At 37.9% G+C, this 23,788-nt stretch overlaps 2 protein-coding genes across 5 annotated transcripts in view; one reads left to right on the top strand and one right to left on the bottom strand.

The window, feature by feature from the left end:
- Positions 1–23,788, top strand: part of LOC110002661 (ladderlectin-like) — a 191,065-nt gene that overhangs the window by 52,976 nt on the left and 114,301 nt on the right. The gene's annotated exons all lie outside the window — the stretch shown is intronic.
- On the bottom strand, positions 288–23,731 carry psen1 (presenilin 1). Of its 3 annotated transcripts, none has more exons than XM_020657743.3 (11): positions 23,608–23,731; positions 13,014–13,099; positions 9,570–9,886; positions 8,918–9,059; positions 6,526–6,593; positions 6,199–6,419; positions 5,165–5,263; positions 4,854–4,946; positions 4,599–4,772; positions 2,515–2,627; positions 288–2,319 (listed from the first exon to the last, which is right to left on the bottom strand). In XM_020657743.3, exons 2-11 carry the CDS (start codon positions 13,047–13,049, stop codon positions 2,164–2,166), a joined length of 1,419 nt encoding a protein of 472 aa, XP_020513399.2. In that variant the 5' UTR covers positions 13,050–13,099; positions 23,608–23,731; the 3' UTR covers positions 288–2,163. The 3 variants fall into 3 exon arrangements, with proteins under 3 accessions (XP_020513399.2, XP_065822509.1, XP_065822510.1); XM_065966437.1 differs by having other exon boundaries at positions 23,549–23,703; XM_065966438.1 differs by lacking the exon at positions 23,608–23,731 and adding an exon at positions 14,048–14,327.

Raw genomic sequence — 23,788 nt, 5'->3', positions numbered from 1 at the left:
TGTAGGAGGGTTTGCCTCTTCTGTCCACTATAAGCTACCAGTGTCTGTTTGTTAAGACAATTCTTTTTAACATATTGACCTGATGACGCTCTAAACGACCATTAAAATCCTTTTTATTTTTTTTATGTCAGTGTGCAGGTTTCCATTCTGGTTCCCAGTAGTCGTGTATCTACATGGGATGTGTGTGTGCTCACCTTGTACCAGACACTCCCATATTATGTAAAACTCTAAAGCGGGCCACCATAGCTGAAAGGAAATGAAGAGACACTTGAGAATTTGCACAGAAAGAATTTTGAGTTTCATTATTTATTAAAAAAACAAAATCTGAATTGCATAAACACACAAATGCAAGTGAAGGACAGAAAAAAAAGCCAATCACCCAACATATTCCCCAAAAATTAAGGGTACACTCCAGCACAATTGTTACCGTATTGTTCCCACTTTGTTTCTTCTCTGCAAGCGTTAACCTCGAGTGCAACTACAACCAAAGAGCAATCAGTGCAGCTCCTCCCCGATCGATCAAACATGAACGAGAAGCCACAGAGTTCTCATCTTTTCTCACAGAACCAAAACTGTTATTTTAAACCTCATTGAAGCGTTTTGGTTTGTTTTTAACTTGATTCAAACGCAGTTAGGCAAATAAAGCTCGATCTGTCTTCAGGATCAAATTGAACTTCAGCTACATTCATCACAACTCAGAGTTTTTATTCCTTATTCTAAACTTTGGCAGCATTTCTGTCAAAGATGATTTTTTCTGATCCGTGTAGAAACCCCCGTCAAACATTTACCACCATGTTTCAAAAAGTACAAAGTTTATCGTATGCATATCTTGAAAAAGGAAAAAACGAGTATCTGTGTGTAGTGGAAATCGTTTTCAGGTTTGATGTAGCATAGTTCAAGACAGCACCAGGCAAGCGTCATGAGGGCGGCTGTAGCCTAAAGGTTCAGAGTTTGTGACCAGATGATCACATGGTTACAATCCCTGTAGGAGAAGGTCGTAAAAAAAACAACAACACAGTGCGGGAAGAAAAATGAAAAGCACAATTCTGTCACACGATAAGGACGACGACTAAAAATGCCCTTGAGCAAGGCACTGAACCTCCGACTGCTCCAGCAGAACTGCTCAGTGGCTGACAGTACACGGCTGACACGGCAGGCAAGTCTCAGGTGTGTGTGTGTGTGTGTGTGTTTGTGTGTGTGTGTGTGTGTGTGTGTGAGAACTTTTCTCCCTCTGCACGCTGTGTGTTCAAACATGCCTTTGGGTTAAAATACAAGACAATGTGTGAAATCTCTGATGAGTCGGCATCACAATAACACTCATATTTTACTCCAGAGACGTAAATCTTTCCACATTTCTGACCGTGAGAACATTATTTTTTGGGGGGAGTTTAAACTGGTTTCATGTGTCTTAAGTGGGGGGAAAAAACACGTCTTCATTTTTTTTGACAGCAGTGAGAAAAGCACGTCTGGTGACTGACAGGTCAAACACAATCAAACTACACATCTATTATCAGAATCATCTTACAGTGTCCTTTAGAGCGGTGAAGGCTTTCAACTCTCGGTTTTTAGTTTGGGGGGGGGTGCAGTGGTTGTAAAAATTAAGATTTAAAGTCTTCGGAGTGGGAGATTTGAAAGAAATCATCTCCCGTTGCTCAACAGCTTCCGCCGAGGTGTCCCTGAGCAAGGCACCGGCTGTACAGCCTGAGCTGGAGAAGACTGCGGGAAGCTTCCCCGGTATGAATGTGAAGCAGGGCGCTGCGAAGAAAAACAAGAAGCAGACGAGCTTCCCTGTTGAAATAAAAAGATTCCCGCTGGCTTCTCGTCGTTTGGATTGAGCCTGAGACCGGCCGCTGATGGCAATTTGAAGATGAGCCCGCCCCCCCGAGTCGAGCGGGGAAAATGTAACTTCTTGGTTTAAAACGCAAATAAAATATATAAGAACAGCTGCTGTCGTAAGGGGAAACCCTCCCTTGGCGCCGGGGGAAAGAAAAGGCTGAACAAAAACAACTTGTGTCCCGTCATCATGAGTTCTTTAGGAAGGGGATGTGGGGGCGGGAGAGGCCCCTGCATCGCCCCTTTTGTTCCCTGGCTGTGAAGGGACCGCCGTGGTCGTGTTGTTGGCCGGAGGGCTATGTGGGTGAGAGTTACCAGGGCAGCGTCCTGCTAAATGTAGAACTGGTGGAGCGCCAGCCTGTCCATGAAGGGCTGCACCAAGTTGTCCGTGGCGAAGTAGAAGACGAGGCCGAAGAAGATGGAGATGGGCAGAGCGGGGAGCGCTTTCTTGAAGATGGCGAGGAGGAGCAGGGTCAGACACAGGCCCTGTGGAGGCAGACAGCACTTTGAGTGATTGTGTACCAAACAACACGAGCTCAGTGAGGGGTTGAAAAACACCACAGGTTATATAATCAAGTGGTCGACATAACGTTTGGTTTCATATCGTGCTGAGAGAAACAGAGACTAAGTTGCGGTGATTTCGAGCCCCGACACAAAAATAAGCAGCTTGTGGTCACTCACAATGAGGATGGCAACGAAGCAGGCGAGCGTGGTGTTCCAGTCGCCGCTGGCCGAGGCCTTCCCCACCAGCATGCTGTAGAAGATGAAGTCTCCGAGTCCCAGCTTCACGCCCCCTGAAAAACACAGAAGAACACCACACTCAGGGTGGAGATCCGCTTCAGCGCCGCACCCTCTCTCTCTCCCCCCCATAGGAATCATTCCTCGACTGTAATTACTGTACAAACAAGAGCTCAGACCCGTTATTTACCCGAGCTTTAGGTTAGGTGGAGAGCGCGGGCACCTAAATAGTACGGACATGAAACCTAGCAATTGCCGTGAATAATCGCTTCCTAATCTGCTCCGACTAAAAAACGGAGGGGAAATCACACTCAGGAAGAGGAACGCATGAAATCTTTCCCAAAAAGTTAAAAGTGTTGCTGAGGAGGAACTGAAAGATGATGATGATTACACAGTGAGGAGGAGGCAGTCGAGACAATCAGAGTGTCTGAATTACAGAGTGTTATATTAGGGCGCGGTGGGAAATCTAAAATCATCATGATGCAGTTTGTTATTTAATGGTGGAATAATAATCGGCTGGCGTTTCTCTCCAACACACAGATACAAGACAACAGAGAATAAAGAGACATGTGGACAAACAGAAAACAACAGTCTAAAGGTTGTTGATACTTCAATTTGTTACAGTTTGACTTTGAGATGTGATGATCCTTTAATATTTTGTTTTAGGGGTACCAGCCAGGTCTCTCTCCTGGCATTTAAGATAAGTTGGTTGTTTTTGTCGTTTTAAGTTTTAGTTGAGTTTTTTGTTTGGAATATTTGAATCAAAACGTCACACAAGGTTTATACACAAAAAGTGTACACCCTTACATTAAATGACAAAACCCCCACAAATAAAAACTCCACAACCAAGTGAATTAAAACGATCCATGGTATCAAAAAGAGCCATAGATTTTTAAAAAATCATCACCACAGCCCACTTACTCTTCAGGAGTTTTCCTGAAAGTTTCCTTCTGCGTTCACAGATGGCTTAACTCGACTTCATGCGGAAATTTTAGTGGTCAAGTTGGAGTGCAAAATGCAGCTCATCCTGAACATTTCCACGAGTTTTGTGCATGTGGGAAAACACCGCAACACACGAGAAGTAAACAAACATAACGATTGAAAAGCCGGAGGGGAGAAACTCCTGCAAGTTCAATTGTTGGCCTTTTTATTCAATAAGACAGCTGAAGAGAGAGAGGTCATTTCTGAGGAGTGAGCGGTTCAGTGGTTTTAAGAGACTGATGTTTGTCTGTTTCTGGTTAAACAAACAAAACGGCCCTCTCTCTCTCTTTCAGGATTATTTTTTGTTATGAAGTCAGAAAATCCAAATAACAAATTTTGCCTGTTAGTGAAAAATCAACTCTTTTAGTGGAGGTCCTTTAGGTTGGCCTTTCGCCTCAGAGGATTAAAACTCTTTGTACCTTATGGTCATTAAGACCTGATATGTAATGATTTCAGCCTAAGTTTAAAAATACAGGATAATTGAATAATGGATCCCATTATGATTAGAGACAGACCTCCAGAGACTCTGCAGTTTCCCTTTGATCAAAGGAATATTTAAACTCACTGCTTTGACTTATTTCTTATGAATCAAGGTTAAATGAAACTGCATCCATACAACACTTTGATGACACAAAATGGAGGCTTAAATGATAATAAAACCCTTCATTCAGAGAGAGAGGTAGGTGTCTTCTGCTCCAGGCTGTTAAATAAATCATCATGAAGCACTATGATAAATAATTAACCGTCCCTCCTTCGCTCTCTCTTGTTGCTGTTAAGAGAGACATGATGATGTTTTTAAGAGCTGCTGTCGTTGGAGGTGATCTAACTACTTCAGAGGTTGAATTAAATTTCCCAGAGTTAATTAAATCTGATGCCTCTTCATGCATCATTACTTTAAACCAGAGACTCATTAAAGCAGAGGCCATGCCGGACACTGAAGCTTCACTGACAACAAAAACTTCTATCACAGCTACCTTGTTTAAAGCGTGGCGCCCACAGAGATAAATGTGACACATATGTTAAAACATCCTGCAGCGATCACTCACTCTCCTCGTCGTCGTCATCAACAGGAGGACGAGCTGACGGCATCTGCTGGATCTCCCGCCTGGTGTCCTCGGTGGACTGGATCGGCCCCAGTTGGTGCTGCTGCTGGTTGACCCAGGAGGGGTTGAAGCCTCCGTCGTCCTGCGACAGAACGGAGGGAGCCGGGGACGTGACGCCTGTAGACGAGTGACACCAGTCAGACTAAACAATGAACATAACACACGCTTATTGGAAAAGTAAACATCCACCTCGCTCACCTTCGGGGGCCTCTTGCTGAGCTGTTGCTGCTTCTGTCGAGTTCCTCTTGGGCCACTCCGTGTCGGCCATGTTGACGAGCCACACCATCGTAGCTGGAGAGGAATTAAAACATGCAGATTTGTGTTACAAGCAGAATGTTTCATGAGCTTCCTGCAGGTGTGACATAGTGACATATTGCACGGCCCCATGGCGCCTGCTACATCACCTGTCAGAATAGTAACAGCACAAATATATGTTTTTTAGGTCTGAGGGACCCTGAATCTATCAAAGTTTAAAGAATGTAAATTTGTATTTCTGTATTCTGTCTTACAGGAGTAGATGAGCGCTGGAAAGATGGGTTCATTCCTCTCCTGAGCCGTCTCCACCAGGATCCTCAGCGGCCCTTTGGGACAGAGCACGGCTAACAGATCTGAGAGAAAGAAGAGGAAGAAGAAAGAGACCAGACGACAGATGTTAGACAGCAAACAGAAAGCAGCTCCCTGACACGACGTCTGTGATAACAACAGCTGGCTCTCATAGAGGAGAGAGTCAGACGAGACATTTGTTTACAATAAAAAAATATTTAGAGGACAGAAAAAATAAACACAGATCAGGGACGGGCAAAGTCAAGCAGGCCACATTCATTTAATCATCACTGCTAAACATGCTATGTTGAAGTGCTGGCTTCTCTGACAACAATGCAGCAGCCAGTATGTCCTCCTTCTAACTTTAGATTCTGCTCCTGAATGCTCTGGATTTGTTTGGACCAGAGAAGGTAGGCGCTTTTAAGACGACCCCCCCCACACGGCCGTTTTGGACGCCCCTCGGTTTGCCAGATATGAGAGCAGTTATCAGGTCAACAGGTGCTGCAGTGATGGAAGCGGGCAAGAGAAGTGGTTCAGATAGAAGTGATTGTACCCGACGGGGAGACAGCTATACGATGTTTAGAATTCAGACTGCAGTACCCATTTTAAACACTAGGTGTCAGAGTTACATACTGCTCCTTTAAAACATTTATAATCGGCCTTAACCCGACCTCTCTCGTCTTCCTGTTTCTCAGAGATCCGTATTTAAACAGACATTTACTGGAAGCGTTTGAGATATCAAGAAAAACATCCTTCCTTCTGCTTCTTTTGGCACAGTCAGAAAGAGGAAGTGACATCACAACAAATCATGAGAGACATTTGATTCTCAAGTAACACACTTTCCATCTTGTGTTTCAGCTTCAAAGAAGGTTAAACATTCTTTATTTTTAGCTTCCTTCTTTAACACTAAAAGGAACCAGATGTTTGAACAACACAACCTCTTCGGGGTTGCTTCCTTAATAGTCCACAGAGCAAAAAGAGAGAGAGAGAGGGGATTTACCGTAGACAGAGATGACGGCTAAAATGAGCCAGGCGGTCCACTCTGGCAGGTACTTGATGAAAACCAGAGCCATGAGTGCGCTGATCATGATGAGGTAGGCCTGCTGGAGCCGCAGAGGTCCTTTCCAGTGAATACACATCATGCCCACCACTCCGAAGTTCCAGATGATTACCGCCAGGGTGAAGTAGTCCATGGCCACATTGTAGGTCTTGAAAACCTCCCTGTTGGACGGAGCAGAAGCATCACAGACACACCTGGAAAGACTCCATCCATCTTGACATTTATGAGCGTGGGAAACTTGGAGACGGGTTTTTTAGAGGGGCTTACTTGAGGTAGATGTAGGAGAAGAAGAAGAGCAGCAGGAGGGAGGAGAGGAAGAGCCAGCCTTGGATCACCTGTGAAAGAGAAGATTTAAGAGTCATGGGATTTAAATGTACAGCACCGTCATCAGAAAACAGAACTTGCTGCAAGAGTTTGCTCGGTAGGGTGCGGTCAAAACAAAGGTAGCGACCCCGCCCTGGCAGAGGTTAAAGTATGGACGATATCAAAATCCATTATCCCTAATGTGCTCAGTCTGCTGACTCGGCTGTCCTATGATGTTTTCACACTTGCACAAAACTGCTGAACTGCTGAATTTTTAACCTTGACTTTACTTTGCCGGCCGGCTGGTAAAAGTTATGCATGAAGTCGGGTGAGCCATGCGAGAACACAGCAGGTCAAATTCACAGCGAGCAGACGAGGAGGATGAAATTTGTATCACACGACCAGCAGCTTTATACTCTTTCCTGCTCACCAGTTTGCTCCTTAACACTCATTTGTCAATGCTGTGAATACACTGAATTGCATGTAGCACTGATTTAAAAAAAAAAACGGTCATTGTAGCACCATCTTTGATATCCCCCCTCCCGTCGATCAGGAAAAACTCCACGCTGTGAGGGACTATTACGTTCCCTGAAGATGTTTAAGGGATGAGGGAGGAACAAACATGTGAATAAGCAACTCAGAAACATTTGGGGCAAGCTGTCTGAAAAGTTTCAATACTTTTTAGGAGTGAATGTGTGAAAAACCAGAAGTGCCAAAAACTGCAGTTCCTCGAGCGGCCACTAGAGGGTCACTCAAAAAGAGAGTCATTCCCCATTGACCCCTATGTTTAAAAATTACAACATTAACCCATTTAGATCAGGACGCATAGGGATTAAGCTTTCACATATTTTTAAGTTTCACGTCTCGTTCGGTCACAGAGAATCTGAATTAAAGATTTTAGTAAACGTTGAAATCCTTCAGATTCTGCGAGACTTCGTTTTTACAGAGTGTGTTTGTTTTAGGCGTCCTTCTGTCTAAATGAGTGTGAGAACAGACGTGTTTACAGCCTGAATCAAAAATGGTTTTGGTCTCTTTTTTCCAAGAGTTGTTTATAACTCATGCTTTTTAAATTATATATTATAACACTTTAATTTATGCATAAACTTTGTGGGAGCTGTTAGCTGAGTCCGTCACACTTTTCAGCCCCTTTTTAGAAATCTTTGAAGCAAATATTGGAAACAAACATTTGCCTTTATTGTCCTTGCAGACCATACAAAGATCCACTGCAGCCCCCCCCCCCCCCGATCTCTCTCCTCAAACACATCTGTGACTCTCCCGACCTGCCATGACTCAAATCCCTGATCAAAACACACCTTTCCAGAGCTGCTTTCAACAGCTCATCTTAATGTCTCTGTTTCCTTTCACTTGTTCTGTCTGAATGTAACTCTTATTTTTAAGAGGTCTGTCCTACGGTGTTTTTGTCATATGGCTACATGGAGGAAGGAAGGGAGTGTTGTTAAAGGCAAAGTGGCTCCTCTTTTTGTATCTCTTTATTCTTTACTTTATTTTCTATTGTCTTGGAAAAATGGAAAGTTCAACAGTTGGAGTCACTTTGAGTTTTAGGATCGATGGACCTGAAGATGACGCGACCAGTGTGTTGTCAGAGGTGTGGTAGCAGTGAGAAAATGCTTATTTTTTGCGCCCTGTGAGTGGTTATTATGGCGGTGTGAGAATGACACATTGCCATTATGGTTAGCCGTGAGTTCTAGTGAGGTTGTAAGAACGACTAGACAGGTTTTAACGTCTCTGCTCGCCTTCTTAGCTTGTCTGCTTGGCTCGTTAAACAGCTAATTCTGAGACAATGAATTAGCCTCAGCGGCTAATGTCTAAATTTGATTATGTTTAACTTGCTTAACCTTCGCCTTTCCAGCTGATCACTCCCAGCCTAAAGAAATGTCAATTTTTTGGCTGCAAAAAACCAAGACAACAACAAGCGGCGTGCAGAAACTTGAGGCTTTACAACAGGAGTGCACAAACAGGGAAACATTACATTCTTTGATTTTTAACACACTTGAACGACTTTGGGGTCTCAATAATTTGATATTTAAAGCCTTTACATGTATCAGCATTTAACCTACACTCAGGTCAGAGTACGTTTACAGATCATTTCCCTGGAAGCCATTCGATTGTGTCAGCACGCAGACAGAAGAACAGGAGTTGGCAAACATTAATGGAATGAAGCCGATTAAATAGACGGTACACCTCTTTGTACGGCAAGTTGAAACATCCCTGTGAAAACTATTAGTACACAGAGTCCACTTCAACTCCAAGTATGACACAGCGTGTTCTGAACGCAACGCAGGGTTTGAAGAGCAATCAAGTACCAATTCAGTGCAACATGGTTTTTGGGGTTTACCTTGTAGCAGCGGTACTTGTACAACAGCACCAGCACCAAGGTCATGACGATGATCACAGTGATCATGATGGTGGCATTCAGGATGGAGTTGACGGCTCTCTGTCCTACTGTGTCCGTGTCCTCAGGGAACGGCGTGTAGATCCTGAAGGGGGGGGGGGGGATATCAAAGACGCACATCAATGAAAGAGCAAAGTCTGTTATGTACTGTAATAAAAATGTAGCTTTAAATCAACCTCACTCACGACAACCAAGAGATTAGTTTCATTCTTCTTTGTGAGCAGTATGTAACTCTGACACCTAGTGGTTAAAATGGGTACTGCACTCTGAATTCTAAACATTGTACAGAGCTGTCTCTAAGATACCTTTATCATTTCACTCACTACACATCTCACTGATTGGACCTTTAAGATCTAAAATGTTATGTTGATAATGTGTCCTTACCCAGATCCAGACTTTGTCTAAATGATCTTATCTAATTACAGAACTGTCTTGGTTTTTAAACCGTGTAGGAGTGTTGCACATTGCACTAACCCCCCCTAGTGGCCAAGCAGCTGTGTTACATTTAATTCAAACACCAGACAAAAAGTGAGAGTTGGATTTGAATCTGTGGCTGCAACAAACTTTTATATTTAATCATAGTTTTAATACTCACAATCTTTGCCCGTCGTTCTGAGTGTAGAAGCTGACCGATTTAATGGTTGCCACGACAACCACCATGCAGAGGGTCACAGGAACAAACAGCATGATGACGTGCTTGGCCCCGTATTTAAGAGTCAGCTCTTCGTCTTCGTCCTCCTCGGCCTCTACCACACGAGGGGGCCGAGCAGCGGCAGGGGGCTGTCCGTTCTGCTCCGGTCCACTTCCATTACTTCCCCCTCCCCCTCCTCCTCCATCACCTCCTCTGGACCGCGCCCTGACTCCCCCAGGCTCCTGTGGCTGCTGGGTGGGTTCAGGGGACACATTGGTCTCCTGCAGGTCAGGGAGGAGAATCAGAATGGTCGACTAAACGCCATCACACTCGACAGTCAACACAAGGATTATTGGTCAGTTCTCCTGAATATTTCCTGCTGCATCCTCATGTCAGTAACAAGGGGGGTGTGAAGTCCCCCTTGTGGACTTCACACCTGAAATCCACAAGGGGGCAGGACAACTTCCAGGTCCATTTGGAGTTAAAAATTCAGCTGTTTGTGTTGCACACATGTGCAGCTCGCCTCGGAAACTTCAGGAAGGTTTCAGGCGTTTCAAAACAAAACTGAGCTTTAACAGCTGTGGTTCCCTACAGTCTTATAGAATATCAGTTTGAAAAGAGGATAGTCCCCCAAGCGGCTGGCCCAGGTTCAAATCCGACCTGTGGCTCCTTTCCCGCATGTCATTCCCCACTCTCTCTTTCCCTGATTTCCGACAATATCCTCTGTCCTGTCTCTCCATTAAAGGCACAAAAAATGTCCAAAAATAAATCTTAAGAAAAGGGGATAAGTGCACATCTTCATTTTCAAGTGTTGTCTCTAAATTGTTTATTTGGTCAATCCAACAGTCTTAAATACAAATAATTTTTATTTAATGTCAATAGTGACACAAAAAAAGACGAAAATCCTGAAAAATTAGAAACAGGAACTAACTAAATTGTGAAGAAATATTACGAGTAGGAAAAGTTTCCTTCTGATTGTATTTAAGAATTATGAAACATTTTCTGCAGCCGTAGTTCCCAGACAAAGACAAGAGCCAATTTCACAAACTCTGCAACTCTCAAAACAAAAAAACGCTGAACGAGGACTCGTGTGAGCATGCAACAGACGTGTAATGAGTATTAAGCAAGCTGTAACTGTTTGCGTAAGGTGATGGTGCCACAAACTGCAGCCTGCAAGTAAAGGGGACTCATGTTTGTGATACTGACGGACTCAAAGCAGAGACCTTGTAGGTCACCGTTTGCCTCTTATTTAAATTTGTTTGTCTGTAAATTCTACTTTCAGAGGCCATGTGAGATACCAGAGGAGTTCCTAGACATGCACATATATCTATAAATCAAATGAAAACGCCTCTATTTCTATAATTTTCTTTGTTTTAAATGCAAAACAAACAATGCAGACTACCATCAGACACTCCCTGTTTGCATTTCAGGGATAGATCAGCACATTCGCGCTCGTTACACCAACTCCTCCCTAACAGTGTTGGTTTTCTTTCCCTCTCACCCCGAGGAGATCTCCCATCAGAACAAAATAATCCTGGAAATCAAGGAGACTGTCTGAAGTAACGACTGTCAGGCGAGTCGAGACATGTGGCAGCAGCACAGAGATGAAGCAACCACCGGGTCTCACCAGCAGGTACACAGAAATGAAAACAGGACGAGCCTCCAGAGACTGAACAGTGAAAGCTGCCACTGCTTTTTTAACAGCCTGCTGTACAGAACGACCTCCCCGTGAGGTACGACGTATTGTTTCTCAGTGCTGGGAATAAGGTCAGGTTGTTCCCAAGGGCACGAGGGATACTGAAGACTTTGATGAATTCAAGTTCAACACATTTCTGGTAGTAGTTCTGTTAGGTTAGGGTCGGGTTGTCACTCACAATACCAGTCATAGGCATCCAAAATGTGCTCTTTTTTTAAATTACCAACAACTGCAGACAAGCTCCTGCAAGCTGTCTAAATTGCATAAATACGCCAGCAGCTTGTGGTAAAAATATGACGATCTGTCGTATTTTAAAATGTTGGTAATTTGCGATACTATCAAACATAAAAAAATTAGAGATTGGGGGCACAGGTTTGGCTATGTGGTTAGAGCGTATGGCTCATGAACAGAGGCTGTAGTCGTCTTGCAGCAGATGTGATGCATCGTCCTCAAACACCTTCAAACTATTTCTTTTTAAAAGATTGAAAGAGACCCGCTCCCCTAGACAAAAATCCTCCAGCAGGGGCAGCAAACCATAAACTCCCCTTTTTCAGTTACCAGTCGTACTTTGGGGACAGACATCAAGAATATGTTTTGTGACTGTGACAGAGTGAAGACTGCAGCTTCTAATATTTTATTAAAGGTAATTTATTCTGCTGAACACACTTCCCCACGTTCCTCTAACTCTAACATGTGTCTCTAGTCTGTCTACAAACCCCCCAATGATGAGAAAAGGCCATCCTCTCTGTCTTCTGCCTGCTCCACTTTTCAGAAAATGTGTGCTCAAACAGGCTGTTTAGAGATTTTCCCTTCATGACATCACAAAGGGCAGTAGCCCCTCCCCCAGGTGGGTGACACTCCCACAGCTAGGTGTTTGTTCTGCCCTCTGAGTCTGCCTTCTCACCGTAAACAATAGGACATGGAGCGAGAAAGCCAGAGTACACCCAAGCCCTTCCAGAGAGGGGGCGTGGTCAGATACATCTCATTTACATATTTAAAGGTACAGACACAGAAACAGCTTGTTCTGGGCAGGGCTGAAATAGAGGGGTTTAAGTATTGCCTTAAAATAATAAAAATAAAATAAGAATGATAAGTATGTGCCAATAATTTTCCTGTCTTTCTTCAGCTGTACAATCCAATTCAGGCATAAATAGCCCCAATCAACAGATTGTATTGTTTTAAAAGCCTGGTTTTTAAAGTAACGAACATCTTTACTGTAGGGATGGACTGAATGTGTCCTGTAAACACACCATGCTCTGGCTCAGCTGTGTGACTCGACTGATAATCCCACTGACATCATGCCAACCTACCTAAACTGCTGTTTAAGACAGACGTGATCAGTGTGGTGTAAACAAACCTTTTCTCTGGGCTAAAGTTTGTTATGTGGACTCTGACAGCAGAGAGGGACTTTGACTTCATCACTACACCACACCCTTATTTACGGAGTCAAACGCAGACCGCACTGTGCTGTTTACACTCCTGATGTTTCCACCTTCCTGATTCACACTCCGTCCTACAGCTCATGACATCAATAAATGTCTTTGTATTGAAGTAAAGGCCAAGAGAAACCGGAGTTATCAAACCGACAGAGAGACAGACTTCATTACTGATTAAATAAGCTCACATCCTGAAACTTCTGTCTAATAATTACCTGAAACACTCTCACAGACAGAGATACAGAAACAGCAGTTAACACTTTCTGTAATACTCACCATGCTGTTTTCAATATCCTCCGCATTGTTCGCCATGGTTGGCTCCGCAGACACTTGTCCTCACATGCACACCAAATTCTTTTGTCCTGTGGAAAGAGAACAACAGGCGATATATGACGGGGGTTTTACAGCGCCACATTGGGATGACACATACAAATAGAAATGTTAAATCATATCAAGTGTGTTTGTGTCAGGGATGAAAATCATTCTGTTTTCTGAAACTCACTTGAGCGCGGTTAAAAAACCCCCAAAAAGAAACAACAACATATTTAACAGGATCCCCCTCAAAGCTGTGTTAACGTTTTAATAAATCATAAACAGAGAAGACGACAACCTGCAGTCAGCCGTCACCTCTAAGGATATATGAGCATATTTTTATTTGTGATTTAGCTCAGTAGAAATTTTACATGTTGCTCCTTTAACTTAATAAAGGGTTCTTGTTGGTGGGAATTTATGAAAAACCTTTCTGCCATGGAGGTGGGTGACCTGAATTATAACTCTACACTCTGTTTTTATCAGGCAGCATGAGCTGATATTATTCACGGCTTACATTTCAACACTTCTGAGAATGATGACTTTCAAAGTGCTGCTAAAGCGAATATTATTTTACAGATATCAGAAGGACTATACGGTCCACCTTTAGCTGTATCGAGCTGAAACCCCCGCTCCTCCATACTTTGAATAAAATTCTGTCTGAGTGTGTTTCCTATTTGAGCAGCAGAGGGGAGATGGTGTCACAAAGCAGGAAAAAAATACACAATAACAATGAGAGCCATTCATCACTGTTGAGGACTAATATCAGCTTCGGCTGCGTTATTTCTGGACAAAACAAAGACCGTGGAAATCCCAGCTTTCACTTATCACCAGGATGAGATCACTGCACGCCCAGAGCGGGCAGGAGGAATGATTACAGCAGCCATTAACGCTTTCAAGGCACATTAGAGCAGTGTCATGAGGCCAGCGCGATATGAGGATTACGATATGAATTACGATAAATTAACAAAAACAAAGAATGCATCTTAGCTTCAACTCACAGCTTCTGTCTGTCTGCTGTTCTTCTTGTTTTAGAGAAAACCTTTGTTAACATAGCTCTTCTAAATCCAAAATAAATCCCCAAAAAGTGTTTTTCTCCATTAAATTGTTACAGATTAATCTGAGCAGCTTATAGTTTGCTTTAGCTTCTTCTGACTGCATCAAAACGGGACGAAAGGAGGAACTTTATATCGAACACACCCAATGTTGAGTAATTTGATGAATGATAAGATTGTGAAAGTTATTCACAATAAGGCGCGTAGCTGACCTGATTGACTGGCGGGCGCGGTGTAACGGTTTGTCAGGAGGTTTAAAACCCGCCTCAGCTCCAGCTCTCAGCCTGTCGTTAGGTTGACTGAAAGTTAGACTGAGACAGCATTTCCAGCATGGAGACCCCCCTCCCCCCCCCTCTCTAGACTCGATGCTCACTCAGGTCACCATGTGGTGGACTCTGAAGCTTCAGTGTTTATCCAGCTCTGCATGGGTCTGTAAACCTTTCTGTGTTCTAACCTCTCTCCATTTTTCAAAAGCATCTCCAATATTGATCCTAGTTTGAGCACGTTTCTGCTCGTGGAGCTTATTAGAAACATGCAGAGGCTTTTTAGATCGGGTACAATCACTTCTATCTGAACCACTTCTCTTGACCGCTTCCATCACTGCAACACCTGTTGACCTGATAACTGCTCTCATATCTGACAAACTGAGGGGCGTCCAAAACGGCCGTGTGGGGGCGTGTCTTAAAAGCGCCTACCTTCTCTGGTCCAAACAAATCCAGAGCATTCAGGAGCAGAATCTAAAGTTAGAAGGAGGACATACTGGCTGCTGCATTGTTGTCAGAGAAGCCAGCACTTCAACATAGCATGTTTCCTTAATGTCTGATCAGATAGTAAGATACCTTTATCATCTCACTCTCTACACATCTCACTGATTGGACTGTCAAGGTTTTGATACTATGTTCATTAAAATACTGATTAAAAACAAACTGTATCCAAACATCGAACATTTCTACCTCCTGTGTGTTTAAAGTGTTTAAAGTGTTTCAGTAAAGGTAATCCGTTATGATTAAAGTGTAAATGTGTTTCTGAATTAACAGCTTTAATTCATATAAAACTCTTATTTATTGTGATGATGAGGAATAAATAACACATACAGCTGATTTCATTTTGAATTTAGTTTCTGTGTTCTGTAACATTAATAGGTTCTGTGTTCTGTAACATTAATAGTTTCTGTTCTGTAACATTAATAGTTTCTGTTCTGTAACATTAATAGTTTCTATGTTCTGTAACATTAATAGTTTCTATGTTCTGTAACATTAATAGTTTCTGTGTTCTGTAACATTAATAGTTTCTGTGTTCTGTAACATTAATAGTTTCTATGTTCTGTAACATTAATAGTTTCTGTGTTCTGTAACATTAATAGTTTCTGTGTTCTGTAACATTAATAGTTTCTGTGTTCTGTAACATTAATAGTTTCTCTGTTCTGTAACATTAATAGGTTCTGTGTTCTGTAACATTAATAGTTTCTGTGTTCTGTAACATTAATAGTTTCTGTTCTGTAACATTAATAGTTTCTGTGTTCTGTAACATTAATAGTTTCTGTTCTGTAACATTAATAGTTTCTGTTCTGTAACATTAATAGGTTCTGTGTTCTGTAACATTAATAGTTTCTGTGTTCTGTAACATTAATAGTTTCTGTTCTGTAACATTAATAGTTTCTGTGTTCTGTAACATTAATAGTTTCTGTTCTGTAACATTAATAGTTTCTCTGTTCTGTAACATTAATAGTTTCTGTTCTGTAACATTAATAGTTTCTGTGTTCTGTAACATTAATAGTTTCTGTTCTGTAACATTAATAGTTTCTGTTCTGTAACATTAATAGTTTCTCTGTTCTGTAACATTAATAGTTTCTGTTCTGTAACATTAATAGTTTCTGTGTTCTGTAACATTAATAGTTTCTCTGTTCTGTAACATTAATAGTTTCTGTGTTCTGTAACATTAATAGTTTCTGTGTTCTGTAACATTAATAGTTTCTGTGTTCTGTAACATTAATAGTTTCTGTGTTCTGTAACATTAATAGTTTCTGTGTTCTGTAACATTAATAGGTTCTGTGTTCTGTAACATTAATAGTTTCTGTTCTGTAACATTAATAGTTTCTGTGTTCTGTAACATTAATAGTTTCTGTTCTGTAACATTAATAGTTTCTGTGTTCTGTAACATTAATAGTTTCTGTGTTCTATAACATTAATAGTTTCTGTTCTGTAACATTAATTGTTCTGTAACATTAATAGGTTCTGTGTTCTGTAACATTAATAGTTTCTGTGTTCTGTAACATTAATAGTTTCTGTGTTCTGTAACATTAATAGTTTCTCTGTTCTGTAACATTAATAGTTTCTGTGTTCTGTAACATTAATAGTTTCTGTTCTGTAACATTAATAGTTTCTGTGTTCTGTAACATTAATAGTTTCTGTGTTCTGTAACATTAATAGTTTCTGTTCTGTAACATTAATAGTTTCTGTGTTCTGTAACATTAATAGTTTCTGTGTTCTGTAACATTAATAGTTTCTGTTCTGTAACATTAATAGTTTCTGTTCTGTAACATTAATAGTTTCTGTGTTCTGTAACATTAATAGTTTCTGTGTTCTGTAACATTAATAGTTTCTGTGTTCTGTAACATTAATAGTTTCTGTGTTCTGTAACATTAATAGTTTCTGTTCTGTAACATTAATAGTTTCTGTTCTGTAACATTAATAGTTTCTGTGTTCTGTAACATTAATAGTTTCTGTTCTGTAACATTAATAGTTTCTGTTCTGTAACATTAATAGTTTCTGTGTTCTGTAACATTAATAGTTTCTGTTCTGTAACATTAATAGTTTCTGTTCTGTAACATTAATAGTTTCTGTGTTCTGTAACATTAATAGTTTCTGTGTTCTGTAACATTAATAGTTTCTGTGTTCTGTAACATTAATAGTTTCTGTTCTGTAACATTAATAGGTTCTGTGTTCTGTAACATTAATAGTTTCTGTGTTCTGTAACATTAATAGTTTCTGTTCTGTAACATTAATAGTTTCTGTGTTCTGTAACATTAATAGTTTCTGTTCTGTAACATTAATAGTTTCTGTGTTCTGTAACATTAATAGTTTCTGTTCTGTAACATTAATAGTTTCTCTGTTCTGTAACATTAATAGGTTCTGTGTTCTGTAACATTAATAGTTTCTGTTCTGTAACATTAATAGTTTCTGTGTTCTGTAACATTAATAGTTTCTGTTCTGTAACATTAATAGTTTCTGTGTTCTGTAACATTAATAGTTTCTCTGTTCTGTAACATTAATAGGTTCTGTGTTCTGTAACATTAATAGTTTCTCTGTTCTGTAACATTAATAGGTTCTGTGTTCTGTAACATTAATAGTTTCTGTTCTGTAACATTAATAGTTTCTGTTCTGTAACATTAATAGTTTCTGTGTTCTGTAACATTAATAGTTGCTGTTCTGTAACATTAATAGTTTCTGTTCTGTAACATTAATAGTTTCTGTGTTCTGTAACATTAATAGTTTCTGTTCTGTAACATTAATAGTTTCTGTGTTCTGTAACATTAATAGTTTCTGTGTTCTGTAACATTAATAGTTTCTGTTCTGTAACATTAATAGTTTCTGTTCTGTAACATTAATAGTTTCTGTGTTCTGTAACATTAATAGTTTCTGTTCTGTAACATTAATAGTTTCTGTTCTGTAACATTAATAGTTTCTGTGTTCTGTAACATTAATAGTTTCTGTTCTGTAACATTAATAGTTTCTGTTCTGTAACATTAATAGTTTCTGTGTTCTGTAACATTAATAGTTTCTGTGTTCTGTAACATTAATAGTTTCTGTGTTCTGTAACATTAATAGTTTCTGTTCTGTAACATTAATAGGTTCTGTGTTCTGTAACATTAATAGTTTCTGTGTTCTGTAACATTAATAGTTTCTGTTCTGTAACATTAATAGTTTCTGTGTTCTGTAACATTAATAGTTTCTGTTCTGTAACATTAATAGTTTCTGTGTTCTGTAACATTAATAGTTTCTGTTCTGTAACATTAATAGTTTCTCTGTTCTGTAACATTAATAGGTTCTGTGTTCTGTAACATTAATAGTTTCTGTTCTGTAACATTAATAGTTTCTGTGTTCTGTAACATTAATAGTTTCTGTTCTGTAACATTAATAGTTTCTGTGTTCTGTAACATTAATAGTTTCTCTGTTCTGTAACATTAATAGGTTCTGTGTTCTGTAACATTAATAGTTTCTCTGTTCTGTAACATTAATAGGTTCTGTGTTCTGTAACATTAATAGTTTCTGTTCTGTAACATTAATAGTTTCTGTTCTGTAACATTAATAGTTTCTGTGTTCTGTAACATTAATAGTTTCTGTTCTGTAACATTAATAGTTTCTGTTCTGTAACATTAATAGTTTCTGTGTTCTGTAACATTAATAGTTTCTGTGTTCTGTAACATTAATAGTTTCTGTGTTCTGTAACATTAATAGTTTCTGTGTTCTGTAACATTAATAGGTTCTGTGTTCTGTAACATTAATAGTTTCTGTGTTCTGTAACATTAATAGTTTCTCTGTTCTGTAACATTAATAGTTTCTGTGTTCTGTAACATTAATAGTTTCTCTGTTCTGTAACATTAATAGTTTCTGTGTTCTGTAACATTAATAGTTTCTGTGTTCTGTAACATTAATAGTTTCTGTTCTGTAACATTAATAGTTTCTGTGTTCTGTAACATTAATAGTTTCTGTGTTCTGTAACATTAATAGTTTCTGTTCTGTAACATTAATAGTTTCTGTTCTGTAACATTAATAGTTTCTGTGTTCTGTAACATTAATAGTTTCTGTTCTGTAACATTAATAGTTTCTGTGTTCTGTAACATTAATAGTTTCTGTGTTCTGTAACATTAATAGTTTCTGTGTTCTGTAACATTAATAGTTTCTGTTCTGTAACATTAATAGTTTCTGTGTTCTGTAACATTAATAGTTTCTGTTCTGTAACATTAATAGTTTCTGTTCTGTAACATTAATAGTTTCTGTGTTCTGTAACATTAATAGTTTCTGTTCTGTAACATTAATAGTTTCTCTGTTCTGTAACATTAATAGTTTCTGTGTTCTGTAACATTAATAGTTTCTGTGTTCTGTAACATTAATAGTTTCTGTGTTCTGTAACATTAATAGTTTCTGTGTTCTGTAACATTAATAGTTTCTGTTCTGTAACATTAATAGTTTCTGTGTTCTGTAACATTAATAGTTTCTGTGTTCTGTAACATTAATAGTTTCTGTGTTCTGTAACATTAATAGTTTCTGTTCTGTAACATTAATAGTTTCTGTTCTGTAACATTAATAGTTTCTGTTCTGTAACATTAATAGTTTCTGTGTTCTGTAACATTAATAGGTTCTGTTCTGTAACATTAATAGTTTCTGTGTTCTGTAACATTAATAGGTTCTGTTCTGTAACATTAATAGGTTCTGTGTTCTGTAACATTAATAGTTTCTGTGTTCTGTAACATTAATAGTTTCTGTGTTCTGTAACATTAATAGTTTCTGTGTTCTGTAACATTAATAGTTTCTATGTTCTGTAACATTAATAGGTTCTGTTCTGTAACATTAATAGTTTCTGTGTTCTGTAACATTAATAGGTTCTGTGTTCTGTAACATTAATAGGTTCTGTGTTCTGTAACATTAATAGTTTCTGTTCTGTAACATTAATAGTTTCTGTTCTGTAACATTAATAGTTTCTGTTCTGTAACATTAATAGTTTCTGTTCTGTAACATTAATAGTTTCTGTTCTGTAACATTAATAGTTTCTGTTCTGTAACATTAATAGTTTCTATGTTCTGTAACATTAATAGTTTCTGTGTTCTGTAACATTAATAGTTTCTGTTCTGTAACATTAATAGTTTCTGTTCTGTAACATTAATAGTTTCTGTTCTGTAACATTAATAGTTTCTGTTCTGTAACATTAATAGTTTCTGTTCTGTAACATTAATAGTTTCTGTTCTGTAACATTAATAGTTTCTATGTTCTGTAACATTAATAGTTTCTGTGTTCTGTAACATTAATAGTTTCTGTTCTGTAACATTAATAGTTTCTGTTCTGTAACATTAATAGTTTCTGTTCTGTAACATTAATAGTTTCTGTGTTCTGTAACATTAATAGTTTCTGTGTTCTGTAACATTAATAGGTTCTGTGTTCTGTAACATTAATAGTTTCTGTGTTCTGTAACATTAATAGTTTCTGTGTTCTGTAACATTAATAGTTTCTGTGTTCTGTAACATTAATAGTTTCTATGTTCTGTAACATTAATAGTTTCTGTTCTGTAACATTAATAGTTTCTGTTCTGTAACATTAATAGTTTCTATGTTCTGTAACATTAATAGTTTCTGTGTTCTGTAACATTAATAGTTTCTGTTCTGTAACATTAATAGTTTCTGTGTTCTGTAACATTAATAGTTTCTGTGTTCTGTAACATTAATAGTTTCTGTTCTGTAACATTAATAGTTTCTGTTCTGTAACATTAATAGTTTCTGTTCTGTAACATTAATAGTTTCTGTTCTGTAACATTAATAGTTTCTGTTCTGTAACATTAATAGTTTCTGTTCTGTAACATTAATAGTTTCTATGTTCTGTAACATTAATAGTTTCTGTGTTCTGTAACATTAATAGTTTCTGTTCTGTAACATTAATAGTTTCTGTTCTGTAACATTAATAGTTTCTGTTCTGTAACATTAATAGTTTCTGTGTTCTGTAACATTAATAGTTTCTGTGTTCTGTAACATTAATAGGTTCTGTGTTCTGTAACATTAATAGTTTCTGTGTTCTGTAACATTAATAGTTTCTGTGTTCTGTAACATTAATAGTTTCTGTGTTCTGTAACATTAATAGTTTCTATGTTCTGTAACATTAATAGTTTCTGTTCTGTAACATTAATAGTTTCTGTTCTGTAACATTAATAGTTTCTATGTTCTGTAACATTAATAGTTTCTGTGTTCTGTAACATTAATAGTTTCTGTTCTGTAACATTAATAGTTTCTGTGTTCTGTAACATTAATAGTTTCTGTGTTCTGTAACATTAATAGTTTCTGTGTTCTGTAACATTAATAGGTTCTGTGTTCTGTAACATTAATAGTTTCTGTGTTCTGTAACATTAATAGTTTCTCTGTTCTGTAACATTAATAGTTTCTGTGTTCTGTAACATTAATAGTTTCTCTGTTCTGTAACATTAATAGTTTCTGTGTTCTGTAACATTAATAGTTTCTGTGTTCTGTAACATTAATAGTTTCTGTTCTGTAACATTAATAGTTTCTGTGTTCTGTAACATTAATAGTTTCTGTGTTCTGTAACATTAATAGTTTCTGTGTTCTGTAACATTAATAGTTTCTGTTCTGTAACATTAATAGTTTCTGTTCTGTAACATTAATAGTTTCTGTGTTCTGTAACATTAATAGTTTCTGTTCTGTAACATTAATAGTTTCTGTGTTCTGTAACATTAATAGTTTCTGTGTTCTGTAACATTAATAGTTTCTGTGTTCTGTAACATTAATAGTTTCTGTTCTGTAACATTAATAGTTTCTGTGTTCTGTAACATTAATAGTTTCTGTTCTGTAACATTAATAGTTTCTGTTCTGTAACATTAATAGTTTCTGTGTTCTGTAACATTAATAGTTTCTGTTCTGTAACATTAATAGTTTCTCTGTTCTGTAACATTAATAGTTTCTGTGTTCTGTAACATTAATAGTTTCTGTGTTCTGTAACATTAATAGTTTCTGTGTTCTGTAACATTAATAGTTTCTGTGTTCTGTAACATTAATAGTTTCTGTTCTGTAACATTAATAGTTTCTGTGTTCTGTAACATTAATAGTTTCTGTGTTCTGTAACATTAATAGTTTCTGTGTTCTGTAACATTAATAGTTTCTGTTCTGTAACATTAATAGTTTCTGTTCTGTAACATTAATAGTTTCTGTGTTCTGTAACATTAATAGTTTCTGTGTTCTGTAACATTAATAGGTTCTGTTCTGTAACATTAATAGTTTCTGTGTTCTGTAACATTAATAGGTTCTGTTCTGTAACATTAATAGGTTCTGTGTTCTGTAACATTAATAGTTTCTGTGTTCTGTAACATTAATAGTTTCTGTGTTCTGTAACATTAATAGTTTCTGTGTTCTGTAACATTAATAGTTTCTATGTTCTGTAACATTAATAGGTTCTGTTCTGTAACATTAATAGTTTCTGTGTTCTGTAACATTAATAGGTTCTGTGTTCTGTAACATTAATAGGTTCTGTGTTCTGTAACATTAATAGTTTCTGTTCTGTAACATTAATAGTTTCTGTTCTGTAACATTAATAGTTTCTGTTCTGTAACATTAATAGTTTCTGTTCTGTAACATTAATAGTTTCTGTTCTGTAACATTAATAGTTTCTGTTCTGTAACATTAATAGTTTCTATGTTCTGTAACATTAATAGTTTCTGTGTTCTGTAACATTAATAGTTTCTGTTCTGTAACATTAATAGTTTCTGTTCTGTAACATTAATAGTTTCTGTTCTGTAACATTAATAGTTTCTGTTCTGTAACATTAATAGTTTCTGTTCTGTAACATTAATAGTTTCTATGTTCTGTAACATTAATAGTTTCTGTGTTCTGTAACATTAATAGTTTCTGTTCTGTAACATTAATAGTTTCTGTTCTGTAACATTAATAGTTTCTGTTCTGTAACATTAATAGTTTCTGTGTTCTGTAACATTAATAGTTTCTGTTCTGTAACATTAATAGTTTCTGTTCTGTAACATTAATAGTTTCTGTGTTCTGTAACATTAATAGTTTCTGTGTTCTGTAACATTAATAGGTTCTGTGTTCTGTAACATTAATAGTTTCTGTTCTGTAACATTAATAGTTTCTGTGTTCTGTAACATTAATAGTTTCTGTGTTCTGTAACATTAATAGTTTCTATGTTCTGTAACATTAATAGGTTCTGTGTTCTGTAACATTAATAGTTTCTGTTCTGTAACATTAATAGTTTCTGTTCTGTAACATTAATAGTTTCTGTGTTCTGTAACATTAATAGTTTCTGTGTTCTGTAACATTAATAGTTTCTGTGTTCTGTAACATTAATAGTTTCTGTGTTCTGTAACATTAATAGTTTCTGTGTTCTGTAACATTAATAGTTTCTATGTTCTGTAACATTAATAGTTTCTGTTCTGTAACATTAATAGTTTCTGTTCTGTAACATTAATAGTTTCTATGTTCTGTAACATTAATAGTTTCTGTGTTCTGTAACATTAATAGTTTCTGTTCTGTAACATTAATAGTTTCTGTGTTCTGTAACATTAATAGTTTCTGTGTTCTGTAACATTAATAGTTTCTGTGTTCTGTAACATTAATAGTTTCTTCATTACTCAGAGAGGTTTTCTATCATTAGCGGCTAAAGATGCTAACTAGCAAATAATGTAATAACGGCGCGGAGCAGAAAACGCTACAAAACTCACACAGCTGAGTCTGGAGCAGCTCCTGGATCTCCGCCTCACGGGGAGGAAAGTCTACTTACTGTGAATAACGGCTTTTATTTCTTGGTTTGGTGTTCTGGTGTGTTTAAAACCCGGGCACTTTCTCCTCTTTGTTGTTCCTGTCTGCTCACACAGCTTCCGGCCGCTGCAGGAAACTACTTCCTGCTCTCGCGCTCACTCAGGGTGCGTTCAAGATCAGAACGTTGTTGGGAATTTCCCTTT

Source organism: Labrus bergylta, chromosome 18, assembly GCF_963930695.1.
Source record: "Labrus bergylta chromosome 18, fLabBer1.1, whole genome shotgun sequence".
NCBI classification, from domain to species: Eukaryota; Metazoa; Chordata; class Actinopteri; order Labriformes; family Labridae; genus Labrus; species Labrus bergylta.
This window is presented reverse-complemented; position numbering and strand designations above follow the sequence as displayed.

Coding starts and splice junctions, on each gene's coding strand:
- psen1 (XM_020657743.3), bottom strand. CDS start 13,049: ATGGCGAACAATGCGGAGGATATTGAAAACAGCATG. Junction 6,594..8,917: donor ACAAGTACCGCTGCTACAAG/GTAAACCCCAAA, acceptor TCTCTTTCACAG/GTGATCCAAGGCTGGCTCTT. Junction 2,320..2,514: donor GCTTCGTTGCCATCCTCATT/GTGAGTGACCAC, acceptor CTGCCTCCACAG/GGCCTGTGTCTGACCCTGCT.